The sequence below is a fragment of the Podarcis raffonei genome, chromosome 16 (assembly GCF_027172205.1).
Source record: "Podarcis raffonei isolate rPodRaf1 chromosome 16, rPodRaf1.pri, whole genome shotgun sequence".
Classification (NCBI taxonomy): Eukaryota; Metazoa; Chordata; class Lepidosauria; order Squamata; family Lacertidae; genus Podarcis; species Podarcis raffonei.
In genome coordinates this window covers 14,199,256-14,219,600 of record NC_070617.1, presented here as the reverse complement: position 1 = coordinate 14,219,600, position 20,345 = coordinate 14,199,256, and the positions used below count along the sequence as shown (strand labels likewise).

General features: G+C 49.0%; 1 protein-coding gene across 1 annotated transcript; it reads right to left on the bottom strand.

The window, feature by feature from the left end:
* Positions 1-959: 959 nt before the first annotated feature.
* Positions 960-18,939, bottom strand: FOSL1 (FOS like 1, AP-1 transcription factor subunit). Its single transcript, XM_053369231.1, has 4 exons — positions 18,643-18,939; positions 8,769-9,020; positions 4,705-4,812; positions 960-3,561 (listed from the first exon to the last, which is right to left on the bottom strand). The coding sequence occupies exons 1-4, from the start codon at positions 18,721-18,723 to the stop codon at positions 3,073-3,075; spliced, it is 930 nt and encodes a 309-aa protein (XP_053225206.1). The 5' UTR covers positions 18,724-18,939; the 3' UTR covers positions 960-3,072.
* Positions 18,940-20,345: the final 1,406 nt, after the last annotated feature.

Below are 20,345 nucleotides of genomic sequence, written 5' to 3'. Positions count from 1 at the left end.
GAGGAAATCCACCATGGTATGAAGCACTCTCTGTGCAACTGCAGGTGGGAGCTGCCCAAAGGAACCTTTCTTGGCTGGCCGGGCAAAGAGATGATTTGCCAAAGCACAAAAGTCTCTTGCAGAGGAGATTTTCAGAGTAGTGGGGTTTGTGGTAGGGCCATAGAATCCCCATGGCCAGAGAGAGAGAGAGGGAGTCCTGGAGGGTCACAGTTGGCCCCTAGACCTGAAGTTGATCACCTCTGATTTAGGGCCAGGCCCGTTCTTCAGTGGTGGTGGTGGTTTGCTCAGAAAAAGGTCCCGAAACTGACTTGGCAGAAGTCAGCTTCTGAAAAGCAAGGAAAGTCAGATTCCCCTTTTCTAGGTGGGGTATAGAGACTGAGAGAAGCAACTTTCAAGGCAAATGTGGCAGGAAGAACAGTTTATTGAGGGCTGTATGAAACCTTACAGCGGGTGGCGCTGTGGGTAAAACCTCAGTGTCTAGGGCTTGCTGATCGCATGGTCGGCGGTTCGAATCCCCGCGGCGGGGTGAGCTCCCGTCTTTCGGTCCCTGCTCCTGCCCACCTAGCAGTTCGAAAGCACCCCCGGGTGCAAGTAGATAAATAGGGACCGCTTTATAGTGGGAAGGTAAACGGCGTTTCCGTGTGCTGCGCTGGTGCTGGCTCACCAGCTGCAGCTTCGTCACACTGGCCACGTGACCCGGAAGTGTCTCCGGACAGCGCTGGCCCCCGGCCTCTTAAGTGGTTTCCTCTGGTGGCCTCCTAGAGGCATCTAGTTGTGGCAAACAGGATGCTGGACTGGATGGGCTTTTGGTCTCATCCTGATGTTCACTCTTCAGCCCCCAAAGAAAGGAGATCCTCAGCCCACTCCTCACTTGCAAATAAAACACATGCCGTGTGTTTTATATATATATGTATTTGTGTTAATTTTTATTGGTCACTTTTTAAGCCGAAGCATCTCAAAGCGACTTGCATAATAAAAAAACAGGAAGAAGCCATGAAAACCAAATATAAAAAATAGCAATAAGCCTAAAGTGCTAATCCAAGACAATCACATATATATATATGAACAAATCCCACCACATTGAAAACAATGAGCACAAAAAGAGGCCGCAGACATAACTAGTTACTCTTCTGGTTAAGAACCAAACACCTGCCTGAGTAAACAGAAATAGTTTTACTGGGCTCCTGAGGACAGGCAGCCAGGGCGCCAGGCATGCTTCCTCCGAGAGAGCATTCCAGATGCAGGGAGCCACCACCGAAAAGGCCCGTTCCCATGTTGCCATCCTCCACGATGTGGAGTGTGCAAGTTGGTTCATGTGGGTAGTGGTCCTTGAGGATTTGTGATACATGCTCAGAACATCTTGCCCCCGGGGTCAGCAATCCAGCTGCTGAATTCTGCACTAGCTGCAGTTCCCGAACAACCTTCAAGGGCAGCTCCATGTATACCGCATTGCAGTAATCTAACACAGGTGGTTATCAGAGCATAGGCAACAGAAGCTGAGGGAAGACGCTCCTCTACTGATGCTACTTTTTAGCCTTTGCCAAAACATTGGTCCTGCCATGTTTCCCCATCCCGTGTAGGCAAATAAATCGGGGGCACAAATTTCACTGAATTTCTCCAGGTAGAGGGGAGATCCTGTTTCTTGGTATCTGAGGTTCACCTGTCACACGACAGTACCAGAACTTCTATCTTGTCTGGCAACTGTGGGCACCCAGGTTACCATTTTACATCCCCCATTATGCCCCAGAACTAGTGTTGCCCCAGGGTATTGTGGGAGAAAAACTGGGGGTGGGGGATGGCAGACAATATTTTGGGAGAAATCTTCAAAGTGACCTTTTCCAGGGAGGCAAGAAAAAGAAACCCCCAAGCGTTATTTTTAAAACATCTGAGGAATTTCGACTCCACTCTCTATTTTTAACCAGCGGCTCAGGAGGACTAGGAACTTGGGTGTTTGTCTTCTAGAAAGCCCAAGCTTTTCAATTCTACAAAGCAAACTTTCCTGTACCCAGGATAGACAGATCCAGATTCTCTGACATCCCCAGAGCCCATAAGGCTCCCCGTATTTTCCCTCAGAAAAATCCCTTCCACAAACCCAGACTTGTGGTTTGTGCTAAAGGAGACTTTGATCAGCTGCCTGATCAATTCACAGGGGATTCCTCTCCTCCTGCCCTCCCAACAGCACAACAAACACTCCTCCTGTTCATCTTTAGCAGGATAATTGTTCCGAACCAATGAAGTTGCCGCCTTCATTTTGCCACAGGCTTTGTTGAGAAGGATGCACCCTCTTAGAAGAGCAAGACAACACCCAAATTAACTAAATGAGACATTAAGACAAGGCGAAGCAGTGGAACGTGTGAGTTTATAATAAAAAATATCTGTCTTCAACCAGCTCCACCCCTGGGCGACATAAGGGTATCCCACCTCATCCAGGAGATGGGAAATAATTTTGGGCACAAAGATCAGTCTTCGGTGGTTCACAGAAGATTAACATCAGTGTTTCTATGTCTGGCTTTGAAGAAAGCAGATTCTACAATAGTTTGAGAAAAGGAAGTGGAAAGGTGCACAGTAAAAGGCTTGTTTATTCTAAAACCACTAGGATATCAAGGGTAAGGGTTGTGTGTGTTTTTTTAAGTGTTGTGAAAAGTCATAAAACAATTGGAGGGGGACATTTGAGGCCATTGAGTTCCACCCCCTTGGCCGAAGCAGGAAATCCCAAACTAGAGCCCACCCCACAAAGAGATGGCTGTCCTGCCGCGGCCACCAGCAAGGAGAAACAAGGAATGAGTTGAGTTCTGGTAGGGTGGGAGGGAAGATGGTCTGGTCGCTCTTGAGGACCGGCAACTTGACTCCAAGCACTTGGGCACAGATGGCAGAACGAGAGGCCTGTGAGGTCTCCGGCCAGCAGAGGAGGCAAGGACCCCGAATGAGGTATGTATACAGATGACCAGGAGAACCGTTGGCAGCAAAAAAAAACCCCCAACCCTGGGCAGAAGCTGCCTAGAAACCGCAACGGTCTGGAGGTGTCGCTCTCTGGACTGTCCCGCCACGGAGCCAGGGGGTCCCTCCTGGTCCTCAGAGCGCCAACAAGGTGGGGGAGTTGAGCGAATCAGAGGAGTGGTCGCCGCTGCTACTGTGCCGGTGGGCAGAGGAGCAGGCCTCGTGCGGGAAGCCAGAGCCCGAGGGGCCATCAGGGTCCCCCGGTGTGGGGTAGGTGAAGACCAGGCTTGGGGTGAAGGGGGTGAGGGACGGCGTGGGCATCAGGGTCGGGGTGTGCAGAGCCTCTGGCTCCAGCAGGCCGCTGGGGGGCAGAGTGATGCTGGGAGGCACTGGAGCCACTCTGCGAGGGCCGCTGGGGCCCGGCGGGGACTCCCGCTTGACCGGAAGCTGGGCGAGGGTCTCCGGCCGGCTTTGGCCCTCTTCCTCTTCCCCTGAGGACTCCTCAGGGACTTTGCAGGCCGGTCGATGAGCCTCCAGGACCAGCTCCAGCCGCTCCTTCTGCTTCTGCAGTTCCGCAATCTCCTTCTTCAGCCCAGATTGCTCAGCCTCCAGCTGGTCCGTCTCCTGGGGAGGGGGAAAAATGGAGATTTGTTAACTTTTTCAAAGAGGGCGGCAGAGAAACAGGCAAAAGGGAACTGTTGAGTACAATAACACACCCTAGGGCAGAGTGTAGACGACCCTCTTCACAAGCCGGTGGTGGGTGGGGCCAGAAGCAAAACAGCCACCACAGCTGGTGAACCAAGAGGCGTGGTCAGAGTTCAAGGATGATACTTCAGGCAAGGAGAGTGCCAAGCAAGACCGGGGAGGGTTGGGGCCTGTGGAGAGGATCAAGGGCCAGGTATGAAGGCCCAGGGGGCCACATATTGCTTCTACCACTTCACTAAGAGGGCTCTCTGTCTGTTTTTGTAGATTGTATTTCTCGGGGACTGGAAACTTCCCACTGAGTATTTAAAGAACTACTATAGGTAGCTGAAAATGCGAGCAGGACTGGAAATAGGAGCAATCTTATTATTAAGACAAATAGGTCCAATGGAATGCATTGAATGGTATAGGCGAAATAAGCAGCATTTAAGGGTAAATATGTGGCGCTGTGGGTTAATCCACAGAGCCTAGGACTTGCCAATGGTCAGTGGTTCAAATCCCCCTGACAGGGTGAGCTCCCATTGCTCGGTTCCTGCTCCTGCCAACCTAGCAGTTCAAAAGCACGTCAAAGTGCAAGTAGATAAGTGCAAGGTAAACGGCGTTTCCGTGCGCTGCTCTGGTTCACCAGAAGCGGCTTAGTCATGCTGGCCACATGACCCGGAAGCTGTACGCCAGCTCCCTCGGCCAGTAAAGCGAGATGAGCGCCACAACCCCAGAGTCGGTCACGACTGGACCTAATGGTCAGGAGTCCCTTTACCTTTACCTTATGGAAACCATGGAAGTGGAGGATGGGAAGTCAATGGATAAAGTAACTCACGGCTTATGTTAAAATTTGTAAAGATTCTTGTTTCCTTTGTGAAAAATCAGTAAATAGGATTATGTAAAAAAAAAAAAAGAAGATTGTATGCCTGTTGGTAGTGATTGTCTTGGTTCTGATTCTGTGCAATCTGCTCTGGGAGCCTTTTTTTGGGGGGGGCTGAAGATTGGGGTGCAAACACTCTAAATAACTAAATAAAAGAGTCCACCTTCCAGAAGCACCAGGGAGAGCATAGGAGAGTCACTTACGGCTTGCAAGGTGTCTGTTAATTCCTTCCGGCGATTCCGGCACTTGGCTGCTGCCAGCTTGTTCCTCTCCCTCCGCAGCCGCCGCCGCTCCTCCTCCTCGGGTGTCAGCTGCAGAAGACGGGCGCGTCAGAGGCTGCTTCACACCAAATCACAAACCCCATTCATCCACCTAGCTCAGTTTTGTCTCCAGAGTTTGAGACAGGAGTCTCTCCAAGCCCTACCTGGGAAATGGTAGGGATTGAACCCAGATCCTTTTCCATGGAAAGCAGGTGCTCTGCCGCTGAGCTATTAGGCCTTTCCCCCTAGTTGCTAGTCCACATGGTCCTGAACTGAGTTGATTTAAACAGGAAGTTGACTCATCATAGCTCAGGTGGTGCTGATAATGCCAAGGTTGCAAGGTTGATCCCCAGATGGGACAGCTGCATATTGGGTTGGGCTAGATCAGGGTCTCTCAAACTTGGGTCTCCAGCTGGTTTTGGACTACAACTCCCATCATCCCTAGCTAGCGGAACCAGTGGTCAGGGATGATGGGAATTGTAGTTCAAAAACAGCTGGAGACCCAAGTTTGAGAGACCCTGGAGTAGATGATCCTCAGGATCCCTTCCAACTCTATAATTCCACGAGTCTATGACTGGAGGCAGCTCTCTCGCCAAACTGGAGTACCGTCTATGCGCTTCATGGACAGCAGAGGGCGCAAGTGTGTACGGAAACGCAGCTGAGATGGTCCACCAACAGCATCTTGGCCTTAATCTCTAGCCAATCTCTAGTGAAAATATGTGTCCTTTTCTTCCAGTACTGCTTCTGTGCCCTTCCGCAGCTACGTGATGGGCAGAAAAGCTAACCAGGCCCCCCTCCTGCTGCCGCCTCTCCAGGCCATCAGAAAGAGATAGCTGTCAAACCTATGCCTGTTGCACGGCTATGAAAGATCCCACCAGGCAGATCAAAAAGCAGGCCATGTTTAATTTACACTAGTGGCTCAGCTGTTTTGGAGACTGGACTCTGCTGGAAGCGCCCTCTTGCACTTTCCTTGCATGTGCCAAGGTTTAGCAGGCCTGCACTCTGTGCAAGCCCAGAGGCCCTCTTGAGGCATCTACAGACTGCGTGATAATGTTCATTCAGTGCTGGACGCAGGTGCATTTCAAGGGTACTGTGCACATGACATAATCCCCACCCCACACTATGGGCTGATCATCCCCCCCCAAAAAAATATAGTCCAGCCCCCCACAAGGTCCGAGGGACAGTGGACCGGTCCCCTGTTGAAAATGTTTGCTGACCCCTGGCCTAAGCACATGCTTATTTTGCATAATGCTTAATCCAACCCTGACAAGAGAGCCTTTGGCCATGTCCAGAGTGCAGGCCTGCTGAGTTTATCAACATGCTGAGGATATACAAAGCTATGTACACATGAAGACTTTGAAATGTGCAGGGCTGGTTCTCTTCCCAGAGTGCTTTGTGCATCGTGCTTTGCAACAGTACATCCCTTTGTGTTATCATATTGCTTAACATGGGAATTTCTATCCCAGCTGTCTGCCCATGCAGTTGGGTGTTTCAAAGGATGTCGGCTTGTATCATGTTCTGTGCTCCCCTCCCCTTAATTAGTCCACCCATAGGACACCACACCTTGCAACCAGGCTGTGCCAACCTCACCTTTATATATGTATAAAGGCGAATCCTAGAGTTGGAAGGGATCCCACGGATCATCTAGTCCAACTCCCTGCAATGGAATAATGCACCCATATTATCAGCAACACACTCTAACCAAAGTTTTAGTTTTGCCCAAAGCTGACCTTTTTTTTTTTTTGCAAAATCTAAAAAAATAAAATGAAGTTTTGTAGCTATTTTTAAGGAAATCAAGGAAAATCTAGACTTCCGGCATTAGTTGCCATACGTCTGAATTTTCCTAGACATTTCAGCGATTTCCGCCAGGACACTGTTTCCGATGGCCGGATCCCAGCTATGTCCGGGAAATTCCGGACATATGGCAACCCTCGTGTGGGTGACACAGCCCTGCAGCATCCCTGGGCCCAACCTAATAGGAGTAGACCTAAGAAAATGGTTTCTGTGGCCATGAAGGGGCAACAAGTGCTTGAGAAGCACATTCTTGTTCCAAAATGGAGTAAAATGTTTCCCAAAGAGCATGCTTTAGATCAGGGGTCAGCAAACTTTTTCATCAGGGGGCCGGACTATAATTTTTGGGGGGGGGGGAATGGACGAATTCCTATGCCCCACAAATAACCCAGAGATGCATTTTAAATGAAAGGACACATTCTACTAATGTAAAAACACGCTGATTCCCGGACCGTTCGCGTGCTGGATTTAGAAGGCGACTGGGCCGGATCTGGCCCCCGGGCCTTAGTTTGCCCACCCATGTGGTTCTCAACCTGTGGGTCCCCAGATGTTGTTGGACTACAACTCCCATCAGCCCTGAGCTCTGGCCTTGCTAGCTAGGGGTGATGGGATTTGTAGTTCAACAACATCTGGGGACCCACGGGTTGAGAAAGGCTGGCTTACGGCATCAAGGGAAGCAGGGAAATTTTCATTGCCAGATTTTTAACATTAATGGTAATAAATTACTCAGCTGACTGTTTCTTTTCTCAGTTGAAGTTTATTAAAAAATCCCAGCGGAAGAACTATGCAACAAGGCAGGCTGGATGCCTTATCTCTCTACCAAGCATAGGAGCAGATGTACTACGTAATATTCATTCTGAGGACCAGGGCTGTCTTTAGCCTATGTGCCGCTGGGCTGCAAAGATCCACCCAGCGCCCCCAAATTTAGTTTAGCCCCCAAATTAGCGCCACTACACACAAACTTATAAGTATTGTTTAGGCACCGACGTAGGAGAAACATCAAGTCATGTCAAAGGTCCCACTGACCCTGCTGCCGCATAGCAGCTCAATACAATACGTAACATCATATTTTGATGTAAGAGTTAATTTCGCATGCACGGCATCGTTGTGAATGACAAGTGCCGCTGCTGGTGCAGTGCGTCTTTGGTAGATGAGCGCACAAAGTCAAAAGTCCTTTAGTGAAACAGTAGGTATACATTTCGGTAATACCTAGGTATATGTGTGTTTTGTTTTTTCTAGCTTGATCAAAATTATTTATTATTTAATAACAGGTAGATAGTTAAGAGCTTAGGCGGCTTCAGCGGCAGGCACCTGGTGCCCCCCAGAATTCGGCACCTGGGTGCCCCGCACCCCTTGCACCCCCAGGTAAAGACGGCCCTGCTGAGGACCTGATCAAAGTCAATGCCATAAGAAAAAGCAGGAGAACATTTTTTCAAAAATAAAGTAGAAGTACAGTGGTACTGTTCTTAACTAGAGGCGTGCTTTCGCAAATGGGGCTTCTTGCTGCCGGCACACGATTTCCGTTCTCATCCTGGGGCAAAGTTCTCAACTCGTGGTAACTCTTCCAGGTTAGCAGAGTTTGTAACCTGAAGCATTTGTAACCTGAGGCATTTGTAACTCAAAGTACCACTGTATACAAAACCAAAGATTCTTATCCATCTTATTGTAGGTTTTTTTTTGGTTTTTTAATAGAATTTCATTTTACGGTTTATTATTTGCTTATACAGTGCTACCTCGGGTTAAGAACTTAATTCGTTCCGGAGGTCCGTTCTTAACCTGAAACTGTTCTTAACCTGAAGCACCACTTCAGCTAATGGGGCCTCCCGCTGTCGCCGCTGCGCGATTTCTGTTCTCATCCTGAAGCAAAGTTCTTAACCTGAGGTAATATTTCTGGGTTAGCGGAGTCTGTAATATGAAGCGTCTGTAACCTGAGGTACCACTGTATTTTGACATATATGGGGGCACCAAAATCTTTTAAGTGCTTCAGGCCTCTTAATCCTGCCTCTTGTGCATTCTTTGCATGTTCCAAGCCTGCCCTCAGAGTCTCTTCCCTCCTTTTTAACCTCCTCTATCTAGGAGGCAACAGCAGATCTTTGCCACACTGAAATGTTGCTGCACAAATGCACTAAGCTTCACATATTTTTCAGGAACCTTCTGCTGTCATCTACCCACTGGGCCTTCCACATTCCCTCCCTGCCCACCCCCCCAATACTCACATGCTCCGAATGACGCCTCCGCGGTGTCAGGATTGGGCCAGCAGTGCGGATCACACCTGGCCGAATGCCTGGAGGATAGTGCGGGCAGCGGTAGGGTCGCGGGTAAGGGGGGATTCCTGGAGAAGCGCCCATGATGGTGGGCTGAACCATCCACTGTAGGTCGTGGCTGGTGGTGATGGTGTTGAGGTTGGGGACAAAGCCGCCGCCGGCACTGCTGCTGCTGCCGGCCCCGGGATCAGACGGGTACTTCTGCTGGAGGGGAAGAAGACAAAGAGGGTCACAAACAGAGCTTGGGCGTCTCTGCGGAGCTCAGAAGCCACCAACGAGCGCACAAACTTTCCTAGGAGGAAAAGGCACTCGTTACAGCCTCCTTTTGCAGCCTGGGTGGAATCTAGACATGTATAAAAAACCGCTGTGAAAATGCTTTTTAAGAAAAATTGAATTTGCCATTAGCTCACCATCGCCATCTAGTGTCACATTTGTATAATGCACTTAAAACATTATATTTGTAGCTGTACAGCTGAGTCCTTGGTGCCTTCCAGATGAGTTGGACTGCAACAGATTGGCCATTTTAGAGACTGCACTCTGGGCATGCCTAAAGGCACTCTTTCAAATGCTTTGTATGTTCTGAGGTTTTGCATGCCTGCCTCAAAAGGAAGTCCCCCCCTTGCCCCCCTTTTAACCCTGCTGGAGCAGGGGGGCGCAGCAAATCACGAGCTTAGCAAAATTAAAATGTTGCTATATACTGTACATAGAGACACAGCTGCCATGCTGCATGGCTGCTGGAAGGGGCTGCTGGGAGTTGTAGTCCAAAACATATGGAGGGCACCAGGTCAGGGGAAGGTTGCTGGACATGTTACCCTAGACTTCACCAATAAGGTTCCCTCCAGATGTTTTGGGCTACATCTCCCATCAGCTGCGGCTGGCAGTCATGTTGCATGCCTGATGGGAGTTGTAGTCCAAAACACTACATTGGTGAAGGTTGCTCTACTCAAATTCTCATCCAGATTACTAATTTACTCCTCCCTTCCAGTGTTCTGACCAATGACAGTGAAGCTGCTGGTAGAGGAGAGAAGTATTTTGCCACCTCTTCCCCATTTTACTCACAAAATAATTTAAAAAAACATATTTCTCCCTTTTTAAAAAGGCAGGCTGCTCTTGCCCCCTTTTGCACTGACTTCACCTCCACAGTTTTTGGAACTGGCTGAGTTTCAAAACCAAGCACAGAGGCATGCAGGTGCAACTGGGCCCATAGCTCAGTCAGTAGAACACAAGACTCTTAATCTATGGGTCACGGGTTCGAGTCCCACATTGGGCAAAAGATTTCTGCATAGATGATCCTCTACAATTCTCCTATCCAAGTACTAACCAGACCTGCCCCTGATTAGCTTCCGAGATCAGACGAGATTGGGCATGTTCAGGGTAGCATGGATAAACAGTGGCGTGTGGTGAAATTTTTCGTAGGGGAACAGTTAGCGCCAGAGGGAACCAGCTTGTGAGGGCAATTGGAAGGGTGACGTCACAACAGTGACATCCAGTGCCGGATTTACGTATAAGCTAAACAAGCTATAGCTTAGGGCCCCACTCTCTTGGGCCCCCCCCAAAAAAAACAAAATGAAAAAAACCCTGGATGTACATTTCCAAAATATTAGATAAAAAACAAATAAAATTAAAACTACATACATCAACAGTGTTTTGTGTTGTGTAAGCTCCTATGATGTAAGTAAGGAGCCCCGCCTGCTAGCTTGCTCCCTAAAATAGGGTGCCTACATTCTGCATGGACTGGTTGCATGGCAATATGTGCAAATGGCTTTAGATACCTATTAGGTCCATAAATTACCATATAGCATATATTCAACACAAAAAACAGCGGCAATTTGTTGGACCTATAAAGGGCCTCACTACAGTAGCTTAGGGCCTCATCAAACCTAAATCCGGCCCTGGTGACGTCACAATGTCACAACATCACAACAACGTCCCATGTGTGCGTATTGTACCTCCCTCCCTAAACCAGATAGAAGCTTCCTGGGCTTTGGGAAGGAAGCACCAAGGGAACATTTAGGGAACTAGCCTTGTCCCCCTAGTCCGCTGACCCGCACGCCACTGATGGACATAGACCCAACTATAGAATTCTATTCTTCGATAAGAAGGGCTTCTTCTGAAAAGAGAACAAGCCTCTCTTCATCATAGCAATGAAAATGTGAATGTCTTCCTTCCTTCAATTTCCACCCCACCAAAGGTGCCCAGTGGTGCAAACAACAACAATGAAAACATTGTTTTATTTAAAACATTAAATAAAAAATCAAATAGCATAAGAACATAAGATAAACCTGGCAACTAGATCAGCCCCCATTATAATTCAAAGCAATTTGCTTGCTACCTTCCAACAGCAGAGCCACAGCAGAGCCACTGGGAGCCACCAATAGCCCTATACAGATACCCTCATAGAAAATAAATTCAAGGTTGCCAGAACCTGCCAGGCATCAAATGGCCTCTTAAATCTGGAAGCCCTTCTCCCATCTCACCACAGGCTGTAGATAGATAGACAGACAGACAGATAATTTGTTACGGTCGGAGACCAGATTATAAAACACACTTGGGGATACAATCCCAGAAGGAAAACAAACATTTAAAACAATGTACAACAATAAATTTAAAAGTTATAAATGCAATAAGCATATAGACACTTAAAACTTTAAGATAAGCTACCGCAGAAAGATGACCCACAGTCACCCATGGAACCGAGTTTGGGGATTTTCTTAATGAACTAGTTTGGATTGGGGGATGGTCTGCGCCTACAGATCTGTACACAGAATCTGGCGACCATCCGGGTCGTCTTATGGTCTTTGCCTAACAGGAAAAGGTCAAATTTTTGCTTTTTGGGGAGGTCAGTGAGCCTCACCAGCAGGGGATCAATGGTCTCACTACGTGCCTCTTCATAAAAGGGACATCTAAAGTGCTCTGAGCTTCCTATATCCCCCAATGAACAGAAGCAAAGTCTCTGAGCATATGGAACTTTTTTAAACACAGGCTGTAGATTTCGGGACAGCACTGAGAGCGGCAGACTTGACCCGCAGGGCCCAATCCACTGGTAACCTTCTCCTGCACAAACCATGTGCATAGGATAGCTCGATGGGTAGAGCATGAGACTCTTAACCTCAGGGTCATGGGCAGAAGATTCCTGCATGGCAAGGGGCTGGACTACTGGACCCTCGTGGTTCCCTTCCATAGACGATTCTATGATTCTAGGACCAGGAAGAGTTGCACAATAATGGGAGATTCGTTTCCATGAACCTTGTGCAATATAATTTCCTGGAAGACAGAGCCCTTGCCTGCCCAAGATACTTAAGGAAGAGAGAATATGAAAAGAGATCTGCTGGATCCGGCCAACTGCCCAGCGAGTCCAGCATCCTGTCCTCTCAGTGGTCAAATAGATGCCTGGGTAAAAGGTAAAGGTAAAGGGACCCCTGACCATTAGGTCCAGTCGTGACAGACTCTGGGGTTGCGGCGCTCATCTTGCTTTATTGGCCAAGGAAGCCAGCGTACAGCTTCTGGGTCATGTGGCCAGCATGACTGAGCCGCTTCTGGCGAACCAGAGCAGCACACGGAAACACCATTTACCTTCCCGCTGGAGTGGTACCTATTTATCTACTTGCACTTTGACATGCTTTCAAACTGCTAGGTTGGCAGGAGCAGGGACCAAGCAAAGGGAGCTCACCCCGTCATGGGGGTTCAAACCACCGACCTTCTGATCAGCAAGCCCTAGGCTCTGTGGTTTAACCCACACCGCCACCCGCGTCCCATCTAGATGCCTGGGAGAGGTCACCAAACAGGAACCAGAGCGCAATGCAACTTTCCCGGCTTGCAGTGGCCCAACAAGGGTTACTCAGAGGCAGAGAGAGCACAGCCATAGCAGCTAGCCGCCATTATTAACCTTTATTCCCCATGATATTTGTCTAGCTCTCTTTGACAAGTCACCCAAGCCGGTGACCATCTCTCAATCTTGCAGGAACAAGCTGCTTTTTTTATTTCCCACCTCTGGAGCCGAACTGCCTTGGGATAACAATCTGCCTTTCCCCTCATATCCCAGCTGTGTACGGCTGCATGTTGGCCCTCTGCACATGCTCAGGAACACTTGTCACCTCACATAGTCAAAGGAAGGACTGCAGCAGAGCTCAGTTCCCAGTCTATTCCTCCACCCTGCACAGTGGAGCCATTAAGCCCCAGGGCAGAGAGGAGACAGCTGCCTCTCTACCCCCCGGAATTACGCACCCAGTGCCCTTTTCACACACCCCTTGACCTACTTCGCCAGTAGCCTCTGCCTTTCCCTGAGGCATGTTGGTACACCTCCGGGGAGGCCCGCCCTGGCCTTCTACGTGGGGCAGCTGGCGTCATCTCATCCGACTCGCTGGGAGCGGCCTCAAAACCTACACAGACTCATTGCCTGCTGTTTCTCTGACACATCCTACCTCCAGCCCAGGTGAGGGTGGGGGAAACCCAGAGCCACCTGTCTCAAGACAAGGCTGTTGCCCAGGCCCAGGTAGCCTGCTAGGAAGCAGGACTCCTGGGTTCTTGGCCAGAATCGGGGGTGGGGGAAGGGTTAGAGCAACCCTACTTCCCAATTTTTTGGAGGGGAGAGTCACGATCGGAAAACTTCGTTTTATTACACTTTTAATTTGCTTTATTTATTTCGTAAAATTTGTACACCACTTAACGGGGGTGGGGTGGGTGGGACGACATTACTGGCAAAATTGCACCCTTCCACCAAGAACCAATTATACCAAGATCCTTGGTATACCAACAGCTCAGTTGACTAGAGTGTGGTGCCAAGGTTGCAGGTTCGATCCCCATATGGGACAGTTGCATTGCAGGGGTTGGACTAGATGATCCTCAGGGTCCCTTCCAACTCTACAGTTCTAATTGTAAGAGGATGAGAACAGCAGATTTTATTCTTTCCATTTTCTGTTTAGTCAACCAGTGAGCTTCAAGACTGAGTGGGTACTGCTGCCATCTGCATCTTCCATGTCCTAGCCTAACACGCTAACCACTAACTACACTGTCTGCAATTTCACTGCAAAGCCGCCACTCTCCCTTGCAGGATAAGTTGGGTCTCTTGCGTAATACACCCTGCTCCTCAAGGGGAGTGATGCACAGTGGTTAGAACAAGACAGGGCATGAGTTCAACATATAAAAAACACATTTATATCCCACCTTACTTGTAAGGAGTTCAAGGTGGAGCACATTATTCTCCTCCTCTCCACCTTATCCTTAAAAGCAACCCTGTGGCCGTGTCGGGATTCGAACCCTGGTCTCCCAGGTCCTAGCCCAACACTCTGACCATGGCACATTACACTGGTAGAGGCCCAGGCAGAAAAAGCTGGATGCTGCAGGGCCAGGAATGGGGGAGGGGAGTGACTATCAGCCTCTGGATGCTGTTGGACTCCAACTTCCATCAGCCTCAGCCAGCATGGCCAGCAGTGAGGGATGATGGGAGTTGGAGTCCTGCAACACCCAGAGGTTCCCCAGTCACTGCTGCAGAGAGACACCGCTCCCTCTCTCATCATACTGAACGTGCAGTGGGCTGCATCCAACTGAGTCCTACTCAGAGTAGGCCCCCTTGGCATTAATGCACCCAAGTTTTTCATGTTTATAAATTCCAACTCTGCGTCAGATTCGCTTTACAACCCACTGCCATCAGACATGCTGGTGCTGTTCTGCTGATTCACAGAAGGTAGGGTCTATCACATGGGCAGGCAAACTAAGGCCCGGGGGCCAAATCCACCCAGTCGCCTTCTAAATCCGGCCCATGGACTGTCTGGGAATCAGCGTGCTTTTACATGAGTAGAATGTGTGCTTTTATTTAAAATGCATCTCTGGGTTATTTGTGGGGCATAGGGATTTGTTCATTTCCCCCCAAAAAATATAGTCTGGCCCCCCACAAGGTCTGAGTGACAGTGGACCGGCCCCCTGCTGAAAAAGTTTGCTGACCCCTGGGTCAATCACGATCTCTGAGGCAAACCTCCATGTCCACAAGAACCTCAGCCTGGGTGCCAGATGTGGAGGGCAAGCCATGCCTTGGCTAGAGGGCTTCCGGCTGGCAACATATTGGACTGGATAGACCCACTTTTCAGAAGGGTTCAGCTGCCAGACATATGAAACAGCAGTGACTCTCCTCTGGAAAGCACCATCTCCACAACACACATCTGACACAAAGGGGAAAGAGTTTACATTCCCCTCTCGGACACCCCCTTTTGTTGGTGTTTTTAAGAGAACATTACCCTGGCAGATTTTAAAGACAGACAGCGTCATGGAAAGACAGAAGACAGAGACAGAAGGACCCCCCACAAGGAGGTGCTGTAACAAATACTACCAGGACTAGGTACTGAATTTAACTCTCCCTGCTGGGTTTAGAGAGCACATCGCATAGGGGGTCAGGGGTGGGGAATTGGGTGCCCTCGACCCCCCAAGTCCCATCCTCCCTGACCATTGTCCAGACTGGCTAGGGATGCTAAGAGGTGGAGTGCAACAGTTCTTCCATGTGCATCATCCTCCAGACTTGCAAGGTAGGACGAGAGCTGGCAGATTTTTTAAATTTATTTTTTATTACGTTGAGCCGGTTCCCAGGGGCATTTCGCAAGAGGAGAGGAAGGCGGATTGGGGAAGAACAAAACTCCCAGCTGCCTTTGAAACGGGATCCGAGGAAGGAACGGGAGAGGGGAAGGGCGCCCCACCCTCGCTGTCTGTCGAGCGGGTGACTCGCACTGACGACTGTTCTGATGACTCACCTTGTTATGACACAGCACAAGATGACACAGCAGAAAAAAAGGGGAGCGCGGCCCCTCCCGTCCTGTCCCAGGGAAACGACCCAGGTGTGGATTTTTTTGCGGGGGGGGGGGCAGAGAGAAGTCGCCACCGAGCAAGGACCGTCTGCCCCCATTTAAATACACGAACCTGAATTTCCCCCCTCTCTGCTAGAATATGGATGTAGGAACAGAGGAAGCTGCCTTATAGCCGGTCAGATCCAATGGTCCATCTAGCTCAGTATTGTCTGCACGGGCTGGCAGCAGCTCTTCAGGGGTTTCCGGGGAGGGGCATTCTCAGCCCCACCTGCAGATGCCAGAGATTGAACGTGGGATCTTCTGCTTGCAAGGCAGAAGCTCTCCCACTGAGCTGTGGGCCTTCCCCAAATAAGATTCTTCTTGTGAAGGGATGACTCAGTCGGTAGAGCATGAGACTCAGGGTCGTGGTTTCGAGTCCCACTTCGGGCAAAAGATTCCTGCATGGCCGGGGGTTGGACTAGATGACCCCTGGGGTCCCTTCCCGCTCTACAGTCCTATGAAAGGGGAACAGTGACTTTGACTGTATTAGGTGGGAGGTTTAGTTCCCAGCCCTTCCTGCAGGTCCCGCCAGGGATTGAACCGGGGACCCCCAAGCTATGACTCTTCCCCCTTATTTCTCAATACTAAAATCTCTATTTATTTTTTCTCCAGTAGAGCGTTTCTGATCCAAACTGTATTTTAAAAATGATAATATACCAACATTCTTTGTCCTAGGGTCCCTGTACAAGGCAGAAAATTCTCTCCCAATCCCCAAGGTGGCAGTTTTATGTTCCTGGTTGAAGCCATGATCTCCCTTCCTGCTTACTCATGATGAGTTGCAGGAACTCAGGTTATTCCTGGGCAATTTCTGAAAGCACGATCGGCTTAAGGAACTCCTTGCCACAAGGCAGGATGGAAGCCACCAACAGATTGGGGGGGTAATGCAAATTCATTGAGGAAAAGTCTATGTAAGGGATGGAGGGAATCTGTGGCCCTCAAGATGTTGCTGGACTCTGGGTCCCATCAGCCCCAGCCAGCATGCCCAATGGTCAGGGAAGATAGCAACTGAACAACTTTTCGAGGGCTGCAGGTTGCCCATCCTTGAGATCCAAGGCTCTCTTCCACCAATCCCTCACACTTTGCCTTCCTTCCTCTGCCTGATGAAGAGCCCCATGGGGTTTAGATGCTGGCATATTTACTTTCTCGCCAACAGTAGCTAGTTTGAGTCATCAATTTATCTTGTTTTCTGGGTGAAAGGCCCCCAGAATTATCAATGCCAACACATAATGATGACTCTGTTTTATTCAATCTAGCCACATCTCTGTGGATTTAGTCACCAAACACCACACACATACAGCAATCCACTAAAATCCACCCCGTCTGTCTCTTCTTATAGGCTCAGTTCTTTCCCTTAACCCCAAATCCCCATTTGCAACCAGAATAAAGGACAGATGAGACATTAGGCTTGTTCACACATTACACTGACCTAGGCTCAAGCAATCTCTATATAGTGTTTTGCGTGAGAAAGGGTACACTTTGTTGATTGGTAACAGCTCACCTACTCTGTGCACAAGGTACACAGACCGTACTCTCAATGTGAGTAACCAAATGAGTGTACAGTACAGCTATTTGTGCACACAGATTGTACGCTTGTTGACTGCAACATGCGAACATCCCATAATGATTCCCAGATCCTCCTTCGTGTCCCCTGTAGAGTTATCTCCCCATTCCACTGTATGCAGGAATCTTGGGTTCTATTTTATTTTTTGTATCGAACAAGATTTATATATCACTTAATCTTAAAGAAACTCTAAAATTATGGATAAAAACCAGATGTTGTTATTCTGGTTCCCCTCGCCCCCCTCCCAAAAATAAAATATTTATTTTTATCTAATAGGATTTCTATACTGCTTAATCATAAGAAATGATGAAAACGCACCCGAAACTTACATTTTTAAACCTCTGCTGTGTGCCAGGTGCTGTACACACACATACGCTTGCTGTGGATGGGGTTCAAAACTAAACTCCTGCTATCTCTTTCCCTGCAGCTTCCCTCTTGCAAAACCACCAGTTGTCAAAGCCATTCGAAGAACCCACCTCTCTGTAATCTCTTTTCAGAGCTGACACTGAATAGCCAAACCTTCATTTGAGAGAAAAATCAGATGCAAGGCGCTTTTACCCACTATGGAAGCCGGGCGTGAGCTACCCCCTAGCGGTCAAAACCGGCACTGCTCCAATAGCCAAAGCCAGCAAAGCGGCTTCTTAAACCCGGATTTGCTCCCGCTCCTTGTTTAGTTTGACCTCCCTTGCCCGTGCCTCTGAGCACATTGAGAGTATTCTTTTTTCTATAGCTGGAAATCATATTGCAATCTAATAAAACGTGTTTATAATTTTAGTAGATAACTATATTAAATAACCTAGAAAACACACACACAATAAATTATCGAATGGAAATAAACCCGGCATAGAGGCACCTATAAAAAAAGGGCCACAAAATTCCCACAAGGCCATCGCTTCATTTTAAGTGTTTGGACAGGCAATACAACACAACAATTCCTTCTCTCTCTTACACCACCCATTTGACAGAAGCAACCCCTCTCCACCCCCGATTTAGGGGGAAAGGCGCGTGAGATCAGACTGGGGCTCCCCAGGAACAGGGAAACCCGAGCACTTATTCAGAAATTTCAAACCGGGGGCGCGGGAACTATATCATACCCTGGAACTATAAACCCCTCTCCTCCCCATGGGACTCCTGACATAGGAGCCGCGGTCCCTTCGTCCCCTAATAAAATATTGGAGGGGGGTCAGCGCCCCCCCCCGCTGATTGGCATTGCCATTCAAATAGTGTGCGTGACCCACGTCTTGTGATCGATTATACCTGCCCCCCCCAATATTTTATTCAAGTTGGCACCCCTGGCTCCTGAGGCTTCTGTCTTTGGGGCAATCATCAGTTTCAAGCCTCTGCCCTGGAAGACGCGTGGGGAGGGATCATTTGCCCGGCAATGGCACACTAAAGAGTGTCCAGAGTTAGGAGAGAGTAGGGAGAAAAGCCTTACCTGCTGCGTCCCTGGGCGCAGAGTGGAGGGCCGATGACTCCCGGGAGCAGGTGCCCTTCCCGCTCCGTAACCTTTGTACATCTCTACCCAGCCTCAGCCCAGCGAACTGTCTCACACGCTGAAAAGAGCGCTTTCCATTTGCCTGATTTTTATGAATGGGAGCTCCCAGCCCACGCTATTCTCTAAGGAGGGGGGATGAGACATCGCTAAACTGCCACTCGGCGTATTCGGGTAGGAAACCCCTCCCCTGAGACCTCATTTCGACAGGGAACCCGATGAACTGTAGAGATGACACCCCCTGCGGGCAAGAAAGACCTCTTAAAATACAATCTAAAGGTTCAGTGGACTGCAGCCTCCCCTAGCTAAAGCCGCACTTGGTTCATTCCAAGGAGTGAGTCAGACAGTGGTGACGTAGATGCCCTTAAATGGCCTGATTTCTTCCTGTTTGGCGTTCCTCGAAAAGGATTCCCTTTGCCCAAGCTTTCACGTGTGTGGTAGAAACCCTGTTTCGACCGAGAGCGCTTTTGGATTAGGAAGGACACAATTTGGGAGACTGAGATGAGAGGTTCAGAGATTCAAACCTCGCTGGAAAATCCCTCCTTTCGGCCTCATAGTCCAGCTCTTCTTAATCTGAATAGTTCACTTACAATGGAGAATGGGGCACTCTGCACATGCTCGGAAGCACTTTTAGGATTGTTATTTTTCTTAATAAAAAGAAAAATCTGGTCTAGGGCTGAATTTTGTTCTTGGGAAAAGAGGGTTTCGGAGCTGGACACCTTGCTCACAGCGCGGAGAGGGGTGGGGAGAGAAGTGGCGGGCGATAGACTTCAGGAGTGGGTGAAAATAAAATTTATTTGCTCCCTATTCGCCACCCCCCATCTTTTTTTCCATCAGGCACGTGCTCACCGTACCGGTCAAATCCAGATGGCGTTTCATATTCTTCACGGGGGTGACTCATACCCCCGTGGGCAATTAGCAGGGAAATCCCCATCATTTCCCCACTGGGAATAGAGCCACGCAGTAAACCTAGATAGAGAAAGTATCTTGTTCCATTCAGCTAGTGGAAGAAGACACACACACACACACACACACACACACACACACACCATCAGGGTTCAAAAAGTGGGATCTTTCAGATCAGGGTTGGGGGAACCTGTGACCCTCCGAAGGTTGCTGAACTACAAATCCCATCATCCCAGATCACTGGGCTGTGGTGATGGAAGTTGAAATCCAATAATCTCTGCCATAAATTCCCTGTTCCTATGTTAAACAGGAGTACAGGGATATGTGGACTCCTGGGTCCTTTCCCCATCTCACAAAGAGCTGTGGAGTCCATTGGTGGGACAGAAGCTGGAATCCCTGACTTGTTCGTGAGGGTGGGAGAAGTTTTATGATGCAGATGCAGTGTGGCCTAGTGGTCAGCGTGTTGGATTGTTTAGACCTGGGACAGCTGGTGTCTCCATCACTGAAAGCGGAAGGGGAGGTGCACTAGGATGCCTGGGTTATTTTCTTGACAGAGTGGGAACTGGCAGAAAACCAGAGCTTCAAGCAGCCTCTTCTGAAGAAATGCTTTGGTATTGTTCTGTCTAAAGCCATGCTTATCTCTACTAAGGCATAAGCCCCTTGTATTTCAAAGGCACTTACTCCTCCCAGGAAAGTGTACAAAGACTGTGTGTAAAGCACTTTACACAATGACAAACGTG

Bases quoted from the DNA above. Each gene is read 5' to 3' on its own strand.
- FOSL1 (XM_053369231.1), bottom strand. From the start codon at position 18,723: ATGTACAAAGGTTACGGAGCGGGAAGGGCACCTGCTCCCGGGAGTCAT. The intron at 9,021-18,642 runs GTAAGGCTTTTC...CTTCCCCTCCAG, and splicing joins TGCGCCCAGGGACGCAGCAG to CAGAAGTACCCGTCTGATCC. The intron at 3,562-4,704 runs GTAAGTGACTCT...CCCCCTCCCCAG, and splicing joins TAACAGACACCTTGCAAGCC to GAGACGGACCAGCTGGAGGC.